Raw genomic sequence first — 17,339 nt, 5'->3', positions numbered from 1 at the left:
TTTCTAGATTCTGAAGGTTGTTTTTGGGTTTACCAGGTTCTTCTGTTTAGAGTTTATATTTGACATTTCTTTTTGTGCTTCAGGTTGTTCAAAAATATGGGGGACTCAAAAACAGTAGATAACAATAATTCTGTAGACAATAATTCTGTTTCACATGGTATTAGGCTTCATTTGTTTGCACTTAATGGAGGCCTGAATCTTAATCATTCAGATCTCAGACATTAAGTGCGTTTGTTTTTAAAGTCTGAATATTAATTATTCAGATCTTAATCATTAAGTGTGTTTGTCTTTTTTTACTTCACAACCACTTAATAAGTCTGAATAGGTCCTGTATCATTAAGATCTATATCAAGGACTTAATTTCATTAAGATGCTATCATCCATAGTCATTATTAACTGCCGCCACTACCTACCATTATCAACTACCACCATGCCACCTACCACCACCATACTCAACTATCACCACCATCATTCTCAATCATAGCCGCCACTATTGTCGACTACCACCACCCACCATCCCCACCACTCCCATCACCATCATTCTCAACGACAACCAACACTCATCCACCTCAACTACCACAACTAACCATCCCATCACCATCAACAATCATAGCTGGCACTGCCCATCATTATAAACTACCACCACCCACCACCATCTTCCTCAATCACAACTACCACCACCACTACCCGCCATTATTAACTATCACCACCCACCACCACCTTCCTCAATCATAATAGCTACCACTACCAATCACCACCAGCTACTATCCTAAACTACCGCCATCAACCAAATCTACCACCAACCACCGCTTTTAGTAGGCATTCACAAGCACTACCGTTAGCCATCACCACCAGCAACTATCATATTTTAAAAAGCTATATATTTTAGTGATGGAATATTAGATTAATTAGTATTTTATTTGAATTTTATGTTTATTAATTTTCAAATAAACATAAATTTTATACATTCAAATGTTAAAACTCAAACGGTCTTAATCATTTAGTATTCATATCTTAATATACATCTTAACATTCAGATGTGTATTCAGATTCAGATGTCTTAATCTTAATGCACATCTTGATATTCAGACGTGTATTCAGATTCAGACGTCTTAATCTTAAAAAAAACAAATGATGCCTTAGTATGGTAAAATTGGATGGTGCTGGTTCGTATCTTGCCTGGTCAAGGGCTTGTTTGTTGTTTATTAAATCCAGGAAAATGATTGGTTATGTGTGACTAATGCTGCTTATAGTCAATGGGATTCTTATAATTCCCTTGTTATGACTTGGCTTTTGAATACTATGCACCCTCGAATTTCTAAATTTATTGCTTGACGCTGCTGAAAAAATCTGGAATTCAGCCAAGCGCACTTATTCTCGCAAGGGAAATGATTCCCGGATCTTTGAAATTCGAAATAAAATTCATGCGACTAAGCAAGGGGAGTTGACTATCACTGATTATTATTCCGAGTTAAGCGGGTTATGGCAGGAGATTGACTACTATCAAGATCTCCAAGCAATGTGTACTGATGATGCAATTCTCTTTCAACGATTTGTTGAAAAGGAAAGGGTCTATGATTTTTTACCCGGTTTGAACCAAGAATATTATCAGATCAGGGTTCAAGTTCCCGATAAAGTTCCTTTTCCTTCTCTTCAGGATGCATACTCTTATGTTTAATAGGAAGAGAGCCGACGAGGGGTCATGCTTTATTCAGCACCAATGGAGAAGTCGGGGTTAGATGTGTCTCATGACAAAGGCGTTCACTTCTGATAAAGATCACATGTAGCGTGATTACTGTGGAAAGCCAAGGCATACGAAGGACACATGCTGGAAACTACATGGTAGACCAACTAGAGGTCGTGGAGGAAAACGTGCAAGTCCATCAATGGTTGAGGCTAATATTGCAGAAAATGTGGAGACATCCAGGGAAACTACTTCTGGAGAATGTCTTCGGATGAAGTTCAGCATCTTCGCCGTCTCCTGAATAAACTTGACTCTTCTAATGTGCCACTTCCAATTACGTGCAGTCATGTATTGCCTTTAATGCTCACCTTAATTCTTGGATTATTGATTATGGTGCGAATAGACACATGACAGGCTCATTTAATGGCTTTAAAAACTACTCTCCCAGTTCTAAAGGGGATTATGTCAGAATAGCCAATGGCTCTGTTAGTTTGATAGTTAAATAGTAGTAAATAACCCTAATCCCATATGTATTAGGAGTAGGACATGTATTATATATATAAGGCTCATTGTATCATTGTTAATATTAATCAATAATATTTTCTCCTGTGCATTCTCACATGATATCAAAACTTCAGTGAGAAAATTATCGATGTGCATCATTCCAGCGCCTTCCAGGAAGAAAGACCTCGTCGCCGTGCAATTTTCTGGCGACTTAAGAGGCCGTCCGTGACAAAAAGCCACTTTTCGTCAGTGTTGTGCAAAAACCAACACCACCACGAAGTAGATCGGCCTCCGGCGACTAACCCATAAAAAATTCTCCGTCAGAAGAACCCCCACGCGCCGCCGGAAGAAATTTTCCAGCGAAGCTCCGATGCCCACGCGCCGGCGCGTGATAGTGTTTCCGGCTAGATTTTGGATAAACTTCTTCAGGACAGTGTATTCTCCTGGCAAATCCGAGCCTACCCATCCAATTTAAATCAAATTCTGACCACTTTTATATTTTTCCGGTGTGAATAATGATTTTCCCGGCGTGAACAGTAATTTTCAGAAAAAAAATCTGTTTTTTCCGGTGCAACATTATAATGGCATTCATATTTGAAGCCTTTAACTCACAATCCGTTGGATCCAATGCAATGAATCTAATCCAGAAGGGTTCTTTACTGGATTATATTGAGTTCCTTCAGTACAAAGCATGTAAACAGACATCTTCAGGGATAGCTTCCGTTGTTCAAACAGATAGTAGTGTGACTTGTGTCTCCCAACCTTCAACCTCTGAGTCTTGGGTCATTGATTCAGGTGCATGGGATCATATTTCTGGTAACAAATCTCTTTTCACTAGTATTTCATATTCTCAATCTCTTCCAACAATCACAATGGCCAATGGGTCTCAAGCCATGGCAACTCCAATAGGTCAAGCAAGTCCACTTCCTTCCTTAACTTTAGACTCAGTTCTTTATGTTCCTGGTAGTCCTTTTAATCTCATAGCCGTTAGTCGCTTAGCCAAATCACTTAAATCTGCTGTTTTATTTCTTGATGACCCTGTTTTTGTACAGGAACGCATTACAGGGCGGATCATTGGTACCGGACGCGAATCAGATGGACTTTATTACCTTATCCTTGCAAAATCACATGGACTCGCATCTTGTCTTCCTCCAATAACTTGTCCAGTTATTGATTCACCAGATTTATTACATAAACGATTAGGACATCCCAGTTTGTCAAAACTTCAGAAAATGGTACCTAGCTTATCTCACTTGTCCACTCTAGAGTGTGAGTCATGTCAGCTCGGTAAGCATACCCGCTCCCATTTCCCGTGGCGTCTTGATAATCGAGCAGTCACCTTTTACTTTAGTCCATTCCGATGTTTGGGGTCCTAGTTGGGTCAGTTCTACCTTGGGATTCCGCTACTTTGTCAGTTTCATTGATGATTATTCTAGGTGCACTTGGATAGTTTTGATGAAAAATCGATCTGAGTTGTTTTCTATTTTCCAGACCTTCCACGCTGAAATTCAAAATCAATTTGGAGTTTCTGTCCGCATATTTCGTAGTGATAATGCCCTAGAATATTTGTCTTCCCCATTTCAGCAGTTTATGAACTCCAATGGGATTATTCATCAAACATCTTGTCCGTACACATCCCAACAAAATGGGGTAGCTGAAAGAAAGAATAGACATCTTATTGAAACTGCTTGTTCCCTACTCATACAATCTCATGTTTCGTTGCGTTTTTGGGGGATGCAGTTCTTACATCTTGTTATCTTATTAATCGTATGCCATCTTCAGCTATCCAAAATCAAGTTCCATTCTCTGTCCTGTTTCCCCACTTACCTTTGTTCTCTCTTCCACCCCGTGTCTTTGGGAGTACGTGCTTTGTTCATAACCTTATTCCAGGAAAAGATAAGTTAGCTCCTCGTGCTCTTAAGTGCACATGTCTAGGTTACTCGAGAACGCAAAAGGGGTATCGATGTTATTCTCCTGATCTTCAGCGATTTCTTATGTCTACTGATGTTACCTTCTTTGAAACCCAATCATACTTCACAGGTCCAGTTAATCACTTAGATATTTCTGAGGTGCTACCAGTTCCTTCTTTTGGAGATTCTGTCCTTATCTCCCATTCATCTTCCTCCATAGCTCCACCACCTACAGTTCCAGTTGCAGCTCCACCACCTATAACTCCAGTGCCACCACCGAGTCCAGTGCCACCACCTAGTCCAGTTCCACCAACTATAGCTCCAATGCCACCACCTAGTCCAGTTCAACCTTCTACAGCTCCACCATTCCTAACTTATCATCGTCGTCCGTGCCCAGCATCAGGTCTAGCTGATTCACGTCCTGCACCTAACCCTGCTAATACTGTGGACTTGTCTCCTCTTAATCAACCGATTGCACTACGAAAAGGTATACGGTCCACACTTAATCCTAATCCTTATTATGTTGGTTTAAGTTACCATCGTCTGTCATCATCCCATTGTGCATTTGTGTCATCTTTGTCCTCTGTTTCCATCCCTAAGTCTACAGGTGAAGCACTGGGATGACCAGATGGTGACATGCTATGATTGACGAGATGTCTGCTTTATATACGAGTGGTACTTGGGAGCTTGTTCCTCTTCCTTCGGGTAAATCGGCTGTTGGTTGTCGTTGGGTGTATGTAGTCAAAGTTGGTCCAGATGGCCAGGTTGATCGACTCAAGGCTTGTGTGGTTGCCAAAGGGTATACTCAGATATTTGGACTCGATTACAGCGATACTTTCTCTCCCGTGGCTAAAATTGCATCAGTCCGCCTTTTACCTATCCATGGCTGCTGTTCGCCATTGGCCTCTCTATCAGTTGGACATTAAGAATGCTTTTCTTTACGGTGACCTTGAGGATGAGGTTTATATGGAGCAACCACCTGGTTTTGTTGCTCAGGGGGAGTCTAGTGGCCTTGTATGTCGGTTGCGCCGGTCCCTCTATGGTCTAAAGCAGTCTCCTCGATCCTGGTTTGGTAAGTTCAACACAGTTATTCAGGAGTTTGGCATGACTCGTAGTGAAGCTGTCACTTAGTATTTTATCGACATGCTGCTTCAAATCTCTGTATTTATCTGGTCGTTTATGTTGACGATATTGTTATTACCGGCAATGATCAGGATGGTATTAGTAAGTTGAAGCAACATCTCTTTCAGCACTTTCAGACTAAGGATCTGGGCAGATTAAAGTATTTTCTGGGTAAGGATCTGGGCAGATTAAAGTATTTTCTAGGTATTGAGGTCGCTTAGTGTAGCTCAGGTATTGTGATCTCACAACGGAAGTATGCCTTAGATATTCTTGAGGAGACAGGAATGACAGGTTGTAGACCTGTTGACACTCCGATGGATCCGAATTCTAAACTTCCCCCAGGACAGGGGGAGCCTCTTAGCGATCTTGCAAGATATAGGGGGTTGGTTGGTAAATTAAATTACCTCACAGTGACTAGACCTGGCATTTCCTTTCCTGTGAGTGTTGCGAGTCAGTTTATGGATTCTCCCTGTAATAGTCATTGGGATGCAGTTGTCCGTATTCTTCGGTATATAAAATCAACTCCAGGCAAAGGCTTATTGTTTGAGGATCGAGGCCATGAGCAGATCGTTGGATACTCAGATGCTGATTGGGCAGGATCACCTTGTGATAGACGTTCTACGTCTGGATATTGTGTCTTAGTAGGAGGAAATTTGGTGTCTTGGAAGAGCAAGGAACAGAATGTGGTTGCTCGGTCTAGTGCAGAAGCAGAATATCGAGCAATGACTATGGCCACATGTGAGCTAATTTGGATCAAACAGTTGCTCAAGGAGTTGAAATTTGGTGAGATAGTCAGATGGGACTTGTGTGTGATAATCAAGTTGCTCTTCATATTGTGTCAAATCCAGTGTTCCATGATAGAACTAAACATATCGAGATTGACTGTCACTTTGTTAGAGAAAAGATACTCTCGGGAGATATTGCTACAAAATTTGTGAAGTCGAATGATCAGCTTGCTGATATTTTCACCAAGTCCCTCACTGCTCCTCGTATTAGTTATATATGTAACAAGCTTGGTACATATGATTTATATGCACCAGCTTGAGGGGGAGTGTTAGTTTGATAGTTAAATAGTAGTAAATAATATATATATATATATATATAAGGCTCATTGTATCATTGTTAATATTAATCAATGATATTTTCTCCCGTGCATTCTCACAGGCTCCCTAACTCCTGTCTCTGGAACAGGTTCTGTTGTTTGTACACATGATATTACATTATCATCTGTTCTCCATGTACCCGAGTTTCCTGTTAACCTGTTATCTATTAGCGCCATCACCAAAAAACTAAACTGTAGTGTCGAGTTCTTTCTTGATCATTGTATTTTTTAGGATCTCCAAACAAGGAAGAGGATTGGCAGTGGTAGATTGCATGATGAGTTATATTGGTTTGATGGAACTCGAGACTATAGTCATGCCTTTTTTGGAGGAAATAAGGATGTCAACCAAGAAATAATATAGTGGCATAGACGATTGGGGCACCCATCATTTTTTGCTTTAAAGAAGTTATATCCTAGTTTGTTTTCTAGAACTGAGTTTCAATCTTTGTTTTGTGATGCTTGTGAATTTGCCAAACATACTAGAAACTCTTATCCTTTGAGTGATAATAAAAATACAACTCCTTTTTCGACTATTCATTCTGATGTGGGGTCCTACTCAAACAGTTTCTTTATCTGGTAGTAGATGGTTTGTTACTTTTATTGATTGTTGCACTAGAATGACTTGGGTGTATTTGTTAAAAGCCAAAAGTTAAATTTTCTCCTGCTTTCAGTCATTTCATAAGATGATTTGCACTCAGTTTGAGGCTAAGATAAAAATCTTGCGTACTAATAATGGCACAAAATACATGGAAAAAAGTTTTGGTGCTTATTTGGAGTCTTATGGGATAATCCATCAAACTAGTTGTCCTTATACTAGTGCACAGAATAAGGTTGCAGAAAGGAAAAATAGGCATTTGTTAGAAGTGGCAAGATCTCTTATGTTTACCACGAATCTACCAAAACCTTACTGGGGATGCCATTTTAGTAGCTACCTATCTCATCAATAGAATGCCACTAAAAACCCTCAATTTTCAAACTCCTCTGGAAGTATTAATGGGTAAGAATGATTATACTGTTCCTCCGAAGGTATTTGGGTGTGTCTGCTTTGTTCACACTAAGAACATTGGGAAACTTGATCCTAGCGCCCTTAAGTGTGTCTTTATTGGGTATTCTCCAACACAGAAAGGGTACAAAAGCTATCATCCTCCCTCTAGGAGAATCTTTGTTAGCATGGATATTACCTTTTGAGAATCTAAGCCCTATTTCAGTATTACATCATCACCTCTTCAAGGGGAGAACTATAAAAGGGAAGAGATGATTCTCTCGAGTTCTATTGTTGAAACCACTGCTAGTACCACAGGGGAAAGTAAAATTGAAGACAGAATGCAAGGGGATACTAATAGGCGTTTGGATAGACCTGATTTGAAAACTTACTCAAGGAAGAAATAGTGCAGAAGAAGTCATCATGCAATCTGCCGAAGCTGAACCTTCTTTTGCTGGTGAGTTACTTATATTTCGTAACGAGTTAGATGTACGTATTGGTCACAGAAAAGGAGTCGGATCTTGCACCACCAAACATCCTTTATCTAATTTTGTCTCCTATGTTTCTTTGTCTCCCTCCGATAGAGCCTATGCTTTGTCTATTTCTTCTGTGTCTATTCCCCAGAATTGGAGGGAAGCTTTTGCAGATCCTAAATAGCAGCATCTATGATTGAAAAAATGAAGGCCTTGTCAAAAAATGAAACTTGGGAACTTGTCACTTCACCAACAGACAAAAAGTTGGCTGGCTGCAAATGGGTCTTCGCTGTGAAGCACAAAACTAATGACTCATTTGAAAGATTCACAGCAAGATTGGTGGCTAAGGGATTCACTCAGACTTATGGAGTACATTATCAAGAGTCATTTGCCCTTGTTGCCAAAATGAACACCAATCATAATCATTTTGTGTCGTGCAACTAATCTTGATTGGGACTTACAACAGTTTGATGTGAAGAACGCATTTCTTCATGGAGACTTAGAAGAAGAGGTGTATATGGACATCCCACCTGGATTTGATACCAAACAAAGTCAAGGAAAAGTGTGCAGATTGAAGAAAGCCTTGTATGGACTAAAGCAATCTCCTAGAGCTTGGTTTGACAGATTTTGCAAAGCAATGATCTCCTTTGGCTACCAATAAAGCAACGTTGATCACACCCTCTTCATAGTACATCAAAAGGGTAAACTCACTCTTCTCATAGTTTATGTTGATGACATAGTAATGGCAGGAGATGACAAAGAGGAGATGACCCGATTGAAGAAGCTGTTGGCACAGGAATTTGAAATCAAAGATCTAGGAAAGTTGTAGTGCTTCTTGGGAATTGAGGTTGCTAGATCAAAAAGAAGAATCTTTATTTCTCAAAGGAAGTATATTTTGGATCTCTTGAAAGAAACTGGTATGACAGGTTGCAAACCGATAGAATCACCGATTGAAAGTAATCACAAGTTTCAAAGCGGAGCTGGAAAGTCAGTTGTTAAGGAAAGATATCAAAGACTGGTTGAAAGACTCATTTATCTCTCCCATACTAGACCAGCCATAGTCTATTCAGTCAACCTGGTGAGTCAGTTCATGCATGATCCCCGAGATCCTCATATGCAAGCTGTCTTTCATATTTTGCGATATTTGAAGTCTGCTCCTGGAAAAGGTCTATTGTTCTCCAAACATAGTCACCTCCGGATAGAAGCCTTTACAGATGCGGATTGGGCTAGATCTCTAGATGATAGAAGATCTACATCCGGTTATTGTACATTCGTAGGAGGAAACTTAGTTACTTGGAGAAGCAAGAAGCAAAGTGTAGTCGCTAGATCAAGTGCAGAGGCAGAATACAAAGCTATGGCCCAGGGTGTATGTGAACTTTTGTGGATACAAAAGCTACTAGAGGAATTGAGATTGTCTGAAAAAGGGAAACTTTCCTTGTATTGTGATAACAAGGCTGCCATTAGTATAGCTCATAATCCAGTCCAGCATGACCGAACAAAGCATATCGACACTTCATAAAAAAAAGTTACAAGTGGTGTCTTGAGTTTGTTCCATGTGTCATCTGAAAAGCAGCTAGTTGATGTGTAGAGCTGTCGGGGCCGGGCTAGCCCAGCCCAGCCCACGCGGGCCTTAGCAATTGACGGGCTAGGTTGGGCTAGCCCACCATTTTGATGGGCCTTATAATGGTCCGCCCACCCCAGCATGTGGGCTGCGGGCCCCCACGGGTCGGCCCATCATTTTTTAAATATAATTTTATATTTTTTCTTTAAGTTCTAACCTAAAAAGATAAATATTTAAAAGTTAAAAAAATCTTATTGGAAAAAATTCACAAAACTTAATAACTTTTTAACTGTTCCAATATATCACAATAAACACTAAAAAAGTAAAAGATAAAGACTATTTTTTCATTTACTAAAAGTCAAAACTCAAAACAAACTATTCAAGAGAACGTCCATGACGCTTATGGGATATCCAATACATCATCTTCATCAAACATATTTGAATCCGCTTGTGAGAAGGTTTTCTTAATATCTTCACTTTCATCTACATCTACAATTCGTATGCAATATTAATTAGTTAAATATTAAGAATAATTAAATTTTTAAAACTAATTAACGTTTTAAGATTTTGATCTTTTAATATGATGAGCTTAATAAACTTTAAGTTTTGATATTCTTCTTGATATTTTTTGTGTTGTATAATTTTCATATTTTATATATTTCAAATACATATTTTTATTAGGCCCACGGGCCGGTCCAGCCCAGCCTCAGTCAAGCCTCACGGGCCACGGGCTTACTGGGCTAGGCTTAAGAGCCTCGTTTTTAAATGGGCTCTAAAAATTTTAGCCTAGCCCTGCTTAATCACGGGTTGGGCTAGCCCAACGGGCCAAACCCATATTGACGGCTCTATTGATGTGTTTACCAAAGGTCTCAACAAATGAACTTTCCATACACTAGTTTGCAAGTTGGGCATGTGTGACATCTTTGCACCAACTTGAGGGGGAGTGTTGACCAACTTAATTATAGGAGAAGAATCAGAGAATCAAATATGTAATTAATAGCTTGATTGTAGGAAGATTGTATTGTAGCTGAATATTCTCTCATTATTTTCATTTATTTACTTTCCTAGAATAGCCGTAGGACTTTTGTATAAAAGCATGTATCAGTAGGATGTAAAATACATTGAAATACAAAGAAGCCTTCTCTTTTTCTCAATTTCATCACTATAGAAACCCCACATCAGCACATTGCCATACCGATGTGGGACTCAATTCCCATACCGTGCAATGGACCATAACAAACCACCACACTCCGCATCTGTCGTCCCCGACGGCTGTGCGCTAGACTTTTCTAGCCCCGGACGAACACTGCAATACCGACGTTACCATCCATGGCACGGAGGGCGGTGGGTGGCTCTGATACCATTGATACAACCCAGGAAGAACCACACCCCAAAAGCTAACTATTAAGTTGGGAGAGCCCAAGGCTATATAAACTCCACATTAGCACATTGCAATACTGATGTGGGACTCAAGTACCATACATTGCAATGGACCATAACAGAGTAACATTAGACGATTTTACTTAGGCGAATATTTGTGACACCAAATCTGGTTATTTTCTTAGCTTTTTGATTAACTGTTCAATTATCAGATCTTCTTGATCTCTCAACATTGATGTGTCTTCATAATCTCTACGTTGATATGCTCGTTTGTTTACACAGTATACCCAAAATTTGTGCTGCAGAGTTTCATCCGCTTATCTGCAGTCCATTTCTTTGACTTTTGAGAACATCTAATGTGGTCGATTTTACTTACTAACACCCCCCCCACCCCCCAAATAAAAAATGTGGACAAGCATTTCTTGTAGAATTTGAAGTTATATCTTAAGAACTCTGATAACTTCTACTTTGTTATCTAGCTGATGTGTTTGTTGCTTGTTCTACTATTAATACAGGTGCGAGTTGTTTCCCCAGATAAAGATTTTTTCCAGATTCTGTCTCCTTCATTACGCCTTCTACGAATAGCTCCTCGTGGATTTGAGTCAGTGCACCTCACTTCAGCATGTTGATTAATTTGTGCTGGTTGAGACTTGAATCAGTTGATATCAGCATTTTTGCACTGTTGATCAGTTTATCATACTTTGCTTCATGATGTATATCTGAGCACTTCATCCTTTTCTTTTACCTTTGGGATTGTATAGGATCAAGTCATCAAACTGAAATAGATGCCACAGTAAATTAAACTGCAGGAACTATTATGGTAAACTTGGGATGTCATGAGATGCACTTAGAATAGGGTAGGAGATACAACTTTTGCTGAAGTACTTTATTGTTGTACCCAAAATCAACTATTTACGTACTTCAGATGTTGTTTAAAGCACAATTGTCTTTCTGACTCTGTCCAAGTAAAAGGGGAGACATTCCAGCTAATGGATGGATTAAGCGTTTGGGGATATGGTGAATTTGATTCATATATTTATAAGAAAATTTGTTATTGTGCCTATATTTGATGTTTTTCATGGTACAACAACTATCGAGGGAACTTAATATGGCATGAGTATTTTGGAATTGATAGGACGGATTCTGAATTCCAGGAGTGTCTTGGAAATTAATGAACCAACATGTCTTATCAAGGAAGTACACCTTGAAATTTAATGGTTGACTAAGGTGAATCATGGACTAGCTTGGCATATCCACAAGTTGAGTCAGCATTATGTGGAGATAACTACAATGAGTAGTTCCGTTATCTTTAAGGATAAGATATAGTAAATGCTGCGCATAGTCTTTTTTCCCTTTACCATTAGTTTTCCTATGATTTTGATGCCTTCTGTTGTTTCATTATGAATTGTGTCCAATGATTTTGATGCCTTTTGTTGTTTCATTATGGATTGTGTCCATGGTTTTATTTGTCTCATTTTTCTGTCATCATACCCATGCAACTGTATTCTGCAACACTTTCTAAGTCCTTCGGCCTTTTCTTACATTTTGCAGGATGGTCTCATTTGGAATGGAGGATTTTGCTGGAAAATATGGAGGGCTAAAACCGTCTCAATTTGTTGATTTGATCTCACTTACGGGTGATAAATCTGATAACATACCAGGTTTATCTGTGCTGCCTTAAGTAAACTTTTCTGTATAATGAAGGGTAGATTGATGTAGATTGCTCAGGGCCTTCTCTTTGTTTTCAACTAAACTCGCTCAGGCCCTCCAACTTCTGAAACACCCTTAGCCAGAAATCTTCTGCCAAGAATGTATCAAGTTGCATCAGAAGCCTTTAAGACTTGAGCAAAAGAAAAGTATTAGCAAACATACTTAGGTCCATTTTCATTGGAGGTCCGAGTAAGTAATGTAAAAGTAATGCTGGCCTATTTATTGCATTCTGAAAGTTAAAGTTAAGTGATAACTGATCCAAATGACGAGATACAGAAAAATTTTGAGTTCTTAAAAATGGAAATGACTTGAGTGATTGTAGGAGGCATTTCATGGGACCTTCACTCTCATCGTAACAGCCCAACTGAAGAGGATAAAAAGATATCTGTATCTCATTACTTCGGAATCGGTGTTGTATAGATCACTTATAAAACATGGTGCTGTTAGTTTCATGTGCTCTCCCTGTGGACAGATTTCGGTATCTTTCCAATATATCACAGAGTCGATAACTCTGTTTAACTGGACCGAAAAAAGTAGTTTACTAGTAGATCTCATTCAGCTTCAGCTTAATGATAGTACTTCATTGGAATCTGTCATCTGATAAAACTTTGCTTTTCACTAATCTGGCATTATATTCTTTGTTTTTGTTTCCATGTGCAGGTGTTCATGGGATTGGAGATGTACATGCAATTCAGCTTATTATGAAATTTGGTAAGTTAATTAATGTTAGTAAGCTAGTCTGGAGATCCTTAATTTTGTCGGGCAGTTATAACTGCTTCCCCTCCTTTTGAAGGATAAATCCTTTCCATGATGGCCTTGTTTCCTGCATGTTACTGCTACACTTTATAAGTACTTGCAAATATAGTGCACATGAAAAAGTTTGTAATCAGAAGCAGGGGCGGATTTAGGGGGGCGCAAGGGGGTCCATCCGAACCCCCTTTGCCGAAAAAATACACTGTATATATAAGGCAAAATCTGTTTTTTACCTCTATATATTAAGTTTTGAACCCCTTAACACAATCCAAAAGTGTAGTTTAGTGGTCAAGGGGGTTCAAAATCTACATAAGGTCACGAGTTCAATTCCCACTAGATACAATTTTTTTTTTTTGAACCCCCTTCGTAGAGATCCTGCCTCCGCCACTGATCAGAAGTATTGTTAAAGCCTATAGGTTGCTGGGTTTCTAGATAACGTGGTTGAAGGTAAATTTTTTTTGTCCAACGCAATGGTCTGACATGCAAAATATTCACTCTGACTAAAAATTAAAATCTTGCCATTTCTGTCAATCTCTGCTCACTTCCCTTAAAAAAGAAGTTCAGATTGATTTTATGTTACGGGCTCACATTTACATCTCTCGGTGTCACTTTTTCCTCTATTCTTTAATTAGTAACACGAAAGCTGATACAACGCCCAGGGGCAGATTTACCTTATTAGGTAGGGGTGCCTCGTCACCTGCATGCCCATCTAAAATTCTGAGTATACATGTAGATATCTGTGACAAAACTGAAATGGTTTAAATGACACCTGCATTAAACAAAACAGATTTGGGTGCAGTGGTTCAGTGAGGCCTCTGAAATCTTTTATTTCATAATATATCAGAGTTCTATCCTCAGTGAAGACATCCCCGAGAGTTGTTGCCTCCTTTTCTTTGTTCTTTTCTTTTCTTTTCCCTACTTGTTATTCCTTTTGTTCTGTCACGACTAAAATCCTGATGACACCTAACCCCAACTCTCTACGTGAGCCAACATTTGCAATTAACAAAGCAAAACAAATAAAGGATAATTAGTTATGATATAAATAAAACATATTAAGTCTCACAACATCAACCAAAAGCTGAAAATATTATAATAATCTCCCAAAACCCGATAATACGAAATCATGAGCAACTAAATAGTGTACATCTGAATCGCCATATTAAACTACTGTCTGTACCAAAATAACTGTAGGATACATACGAAAGGGACTCCATAAGTTGCGAATCAAGTACGTCAGCTCACCACGGTGTCCTACAAGCTGCTAAGCGGCCCTCCGCTGGGTCCAATAGCAGGATCTGCACAAAAATGTACAAAAATGTAGTATAAGTACAAAACGTGTACCCAGTAAGCATCAAGTCTAACTCCGATGAAGTAGTGGTGTGATTTAGACAAAAGTGACATAATTCAATAACATGTTAAACTCATAACAATGTACAATAAAAGAAAGAAAAACTAAGAAACCACAAATACAAGTAGTAAGGTACACAACCAAGAATCAACTATTAAGCATGCTTTCCAGAAAAGTTGATAAAGGACGTAATTAAAGCACAACTTCAACATATATGGATGATATGCATCAAGTAGCATGTATATGCATGCCTCTACATGATTCTACAATGTCCATGCAGGTGAAAGAGTTTATCTCTGCCTCAATCGACACCCCAGGTGCTCGACACTTCCCAGGTGTCCCATATCATTGCGCACACACGGCCTAATGTAATATGGGTAATCACGTGCCTCCTGAGGATGGATCCAAATCCATGAGCTGAGCATCATAGCTCCATGATGAATCATCAATATCTCAGAAATCAGTCATCGGACCGCACAAAATGTACCATCGTGCCCAATCATTATATCCGCATGGAATGTCCCATCATGCCAACCTCAGTCCATAGCAGAGTACCATTGCATGTATGTATGTTTATGAACAAGAAATAAGCATATATGATGCATATGGACAGAGGAAATCACCATGCAGAGATATATGCATAAGTAGAAGTATGACTACCGCTACAACGTATAATCCAATATATCGAATAACCCATCATGTCAAAATAAAGCATCAAAAGCCTTGACATAATATCTATAGCATGATTTAAGCTGCTCAAGTAGTCATACAAACAAATAAAACATAACATTGACCAGAAGAAATATATCTCAATCAAGGCATAAGGAAGCCTAAATTCTACTCCCAAATATGGTATAACCTCAGCGCCCACATATACGCTCGTCACCTCGCATATTCAACCTTCCAATATGCTCTTTCCTCTATCATTGCCTTTCAAATGCTCCAAATCTAGCCAAATAATACTTAACGGAGTCAAATAAAGTCATAGAAACCAACTCCAAACAATAAAGCTTCAATCTTTAATCAAATCTCAAAGACCAAATAAAAAGTCAAGTCGGGGCCACATGGTAAAAATCCGAGTCCAAGGTCAAATCCCATTGACTTATAACTCCACGAGTTCAAATATGTGATTAGTTCTTAATTCGAGTCCAAATTGGTGTTCAAAACCTCAAAATACACTCAAGATTCAGACAAAACCCCGAAATTTCTCTCTTTGATTCCATGTTTATGTGTAGAAATTCATAGAGAATCAAGGTTTATGAATAATTCCAAGTAAGAATTACTTACCCTCAAGATTGGGGTAAAATCCATCTTTAAAATCTCCTTTTCCAGTTCTAAAAAACTCAAAAATGGTGAAAATAAGCTAAATCACGAAATCTGGACAAAATATACCCTGGGTCGAAATTGTGACTCGCTATCCCGACGTGCACCTCAAGTGATCGCGGAGACCAGCGTTTGAGGCCACAACGGCTGCGATGCACCCCATGCGATTGTAAAGAACACCCATGCACACACCTACGCGATTGCGACCTCTTGCACGTGTACGCGAAGGAAAAATCCCTAGCCCCAAATTCAATCTACGCGATGGCCATCCTAGTCCACGCGATCTTGATTCACTGCTGTGCATAGTTGAGTCATGTTCCAAAATGCTCCAAAACCACCCCGAAACTCATTCGAGCCCTCGGGACCATATCCAATCATCCTAAAAAGTTCATATACCCTATACAAACTTGGGCAAAGGCTCGAAACACTAACACCAACATCAAAACCAAGAATAAAGCCTCAAACCAAAGATCTCAAATATTCTTAAGTTCAACCTTTCAACTTTAAATTAAATTTGTCGAATCATCCCCTGACCACCCGAGATCCGAATCGAACATATGTACAAGTCCCAAATCATCATACGAACCTATTAGGACCTTTTAAATTACCAATCCGAGCCCGTTAACCCAAAATATTGACTTTGGTCAACTTTTTTAACCTTAAGCCTTTAGTTAAGAATTAAGTATGCCAAATCAGTCCTGAACCTCTCGGGAACCAAACCACCCATACTTGCAAGTCATAAAACACCAAAGCAACCTGTGAGTAGCATGAAACAGGGGAATAGAGTTCGTGAATTCAAAATGAACGGTCGAGTCGTTACATTCTCCGTTTCATAAACAAATGTTCGTGCTCGAATGAGTTTAGAAATGTACCTGGACCGCTGAAAAGGTATGGATGTCTACTCCGCATAGCTGACTCAGACTCCCAAATTGCCTCCTTGCTAGATTTCTCCTTCACCGAAGGGATCTCCTTTGACCTCAACATTCGAACATGCCTCTCCAAAATAGCTACCGGCTCTTCTTCATAGGCCAAAATGCTCATCTAGATGCACTATGCTGAAGTCCAAAACATATGACCACTCTTCCTAATACTTTCAAATCATAGAAACATAAAATACCGAATGTACCCTCGATACGCTTGGAGGAAAAGCAAGCCTATAAGGCATCTTACCAACTCTTTCCACCACCTGAAATGGGCCAATAAACCCCAGACTCAACTTGCCCTTCTTTTCAAATCTCGTCACACCCTTCATGGTCGAAACTTTCAGAAGTACCGTCTTACCCTCCATGAATGCCACATTATGAATCATCTTGTCCGCATAACTCTTCTGCCTACTCTGTGTTGTCCAAAGTCGTTCTTGAATCACCTTTACTTTCTCCAAGACATCTGTAGATTTTTGAGAAGAAGCAAAGGCTTCTTTTATTTCTGTATATTTCTTACATCCCTAACTAAATGTATTTATACACTAGGTCCTATGACTATTTTAG

At 39.3% G+C, this 17,339-nt stretch overlaps 1 protein-coding gene across 5 annotated transcripts in view; it reads left to right on the top strand.

Moving 5' to 3' along the window:
* LOC104221985 (uncharacterized) overlaps positions 1 to 17,339 on the top strand; it is a 38,133-nt gene that overhangs the window by 5,541 nt on the left and 15,253 nt on the right. For 3 of the 5 annotated variants that reach the window (XM_070150205.1, XM_070150201.1, XM_070150203.1), the window contains exons 2-4: positions 11,234 to 11,319; positions 12,270 to 12,379; positions 13,089 to 13,139. In XM_070150205.1, coding sequence (XP_070006306.1) covers positions 11,234 to 11,319; positions 12,270 to 12,379; positions 13,089 to 13,139 — 247 coding nt within the window. The remainder of the gene's footprint in view (positions 1 to 11,233; positions 11,320 to 12,269; positions 12,380 to 13,088; positions 13,140 to 17,339) is intronic. The other 2 variants (XM_070150206.1, XM_070150202.1) reach the window with 1 other exon arrangement.

This window comes from Nicotiana sylvestris, chromosome 6, assembly GCF_000393655.2.
Source record: "Nicotiana sylvestris chromosome 6, ASM39365v2, whole genome shotgun sequence".
In the NCBI taxonomy this organism is placed as follows: Eukaryota; Viridiplantae; Streptophyta; class Magnoliopsida; order Solanales; family Solanaceae; genus Nicotiana; species Nicotiana sylvestris.
The sequence above is the reverse complement of the archived record's forward strand: the minus strand, read 5'-3'. Positions and strand labels throughout refer to the sequence as shown.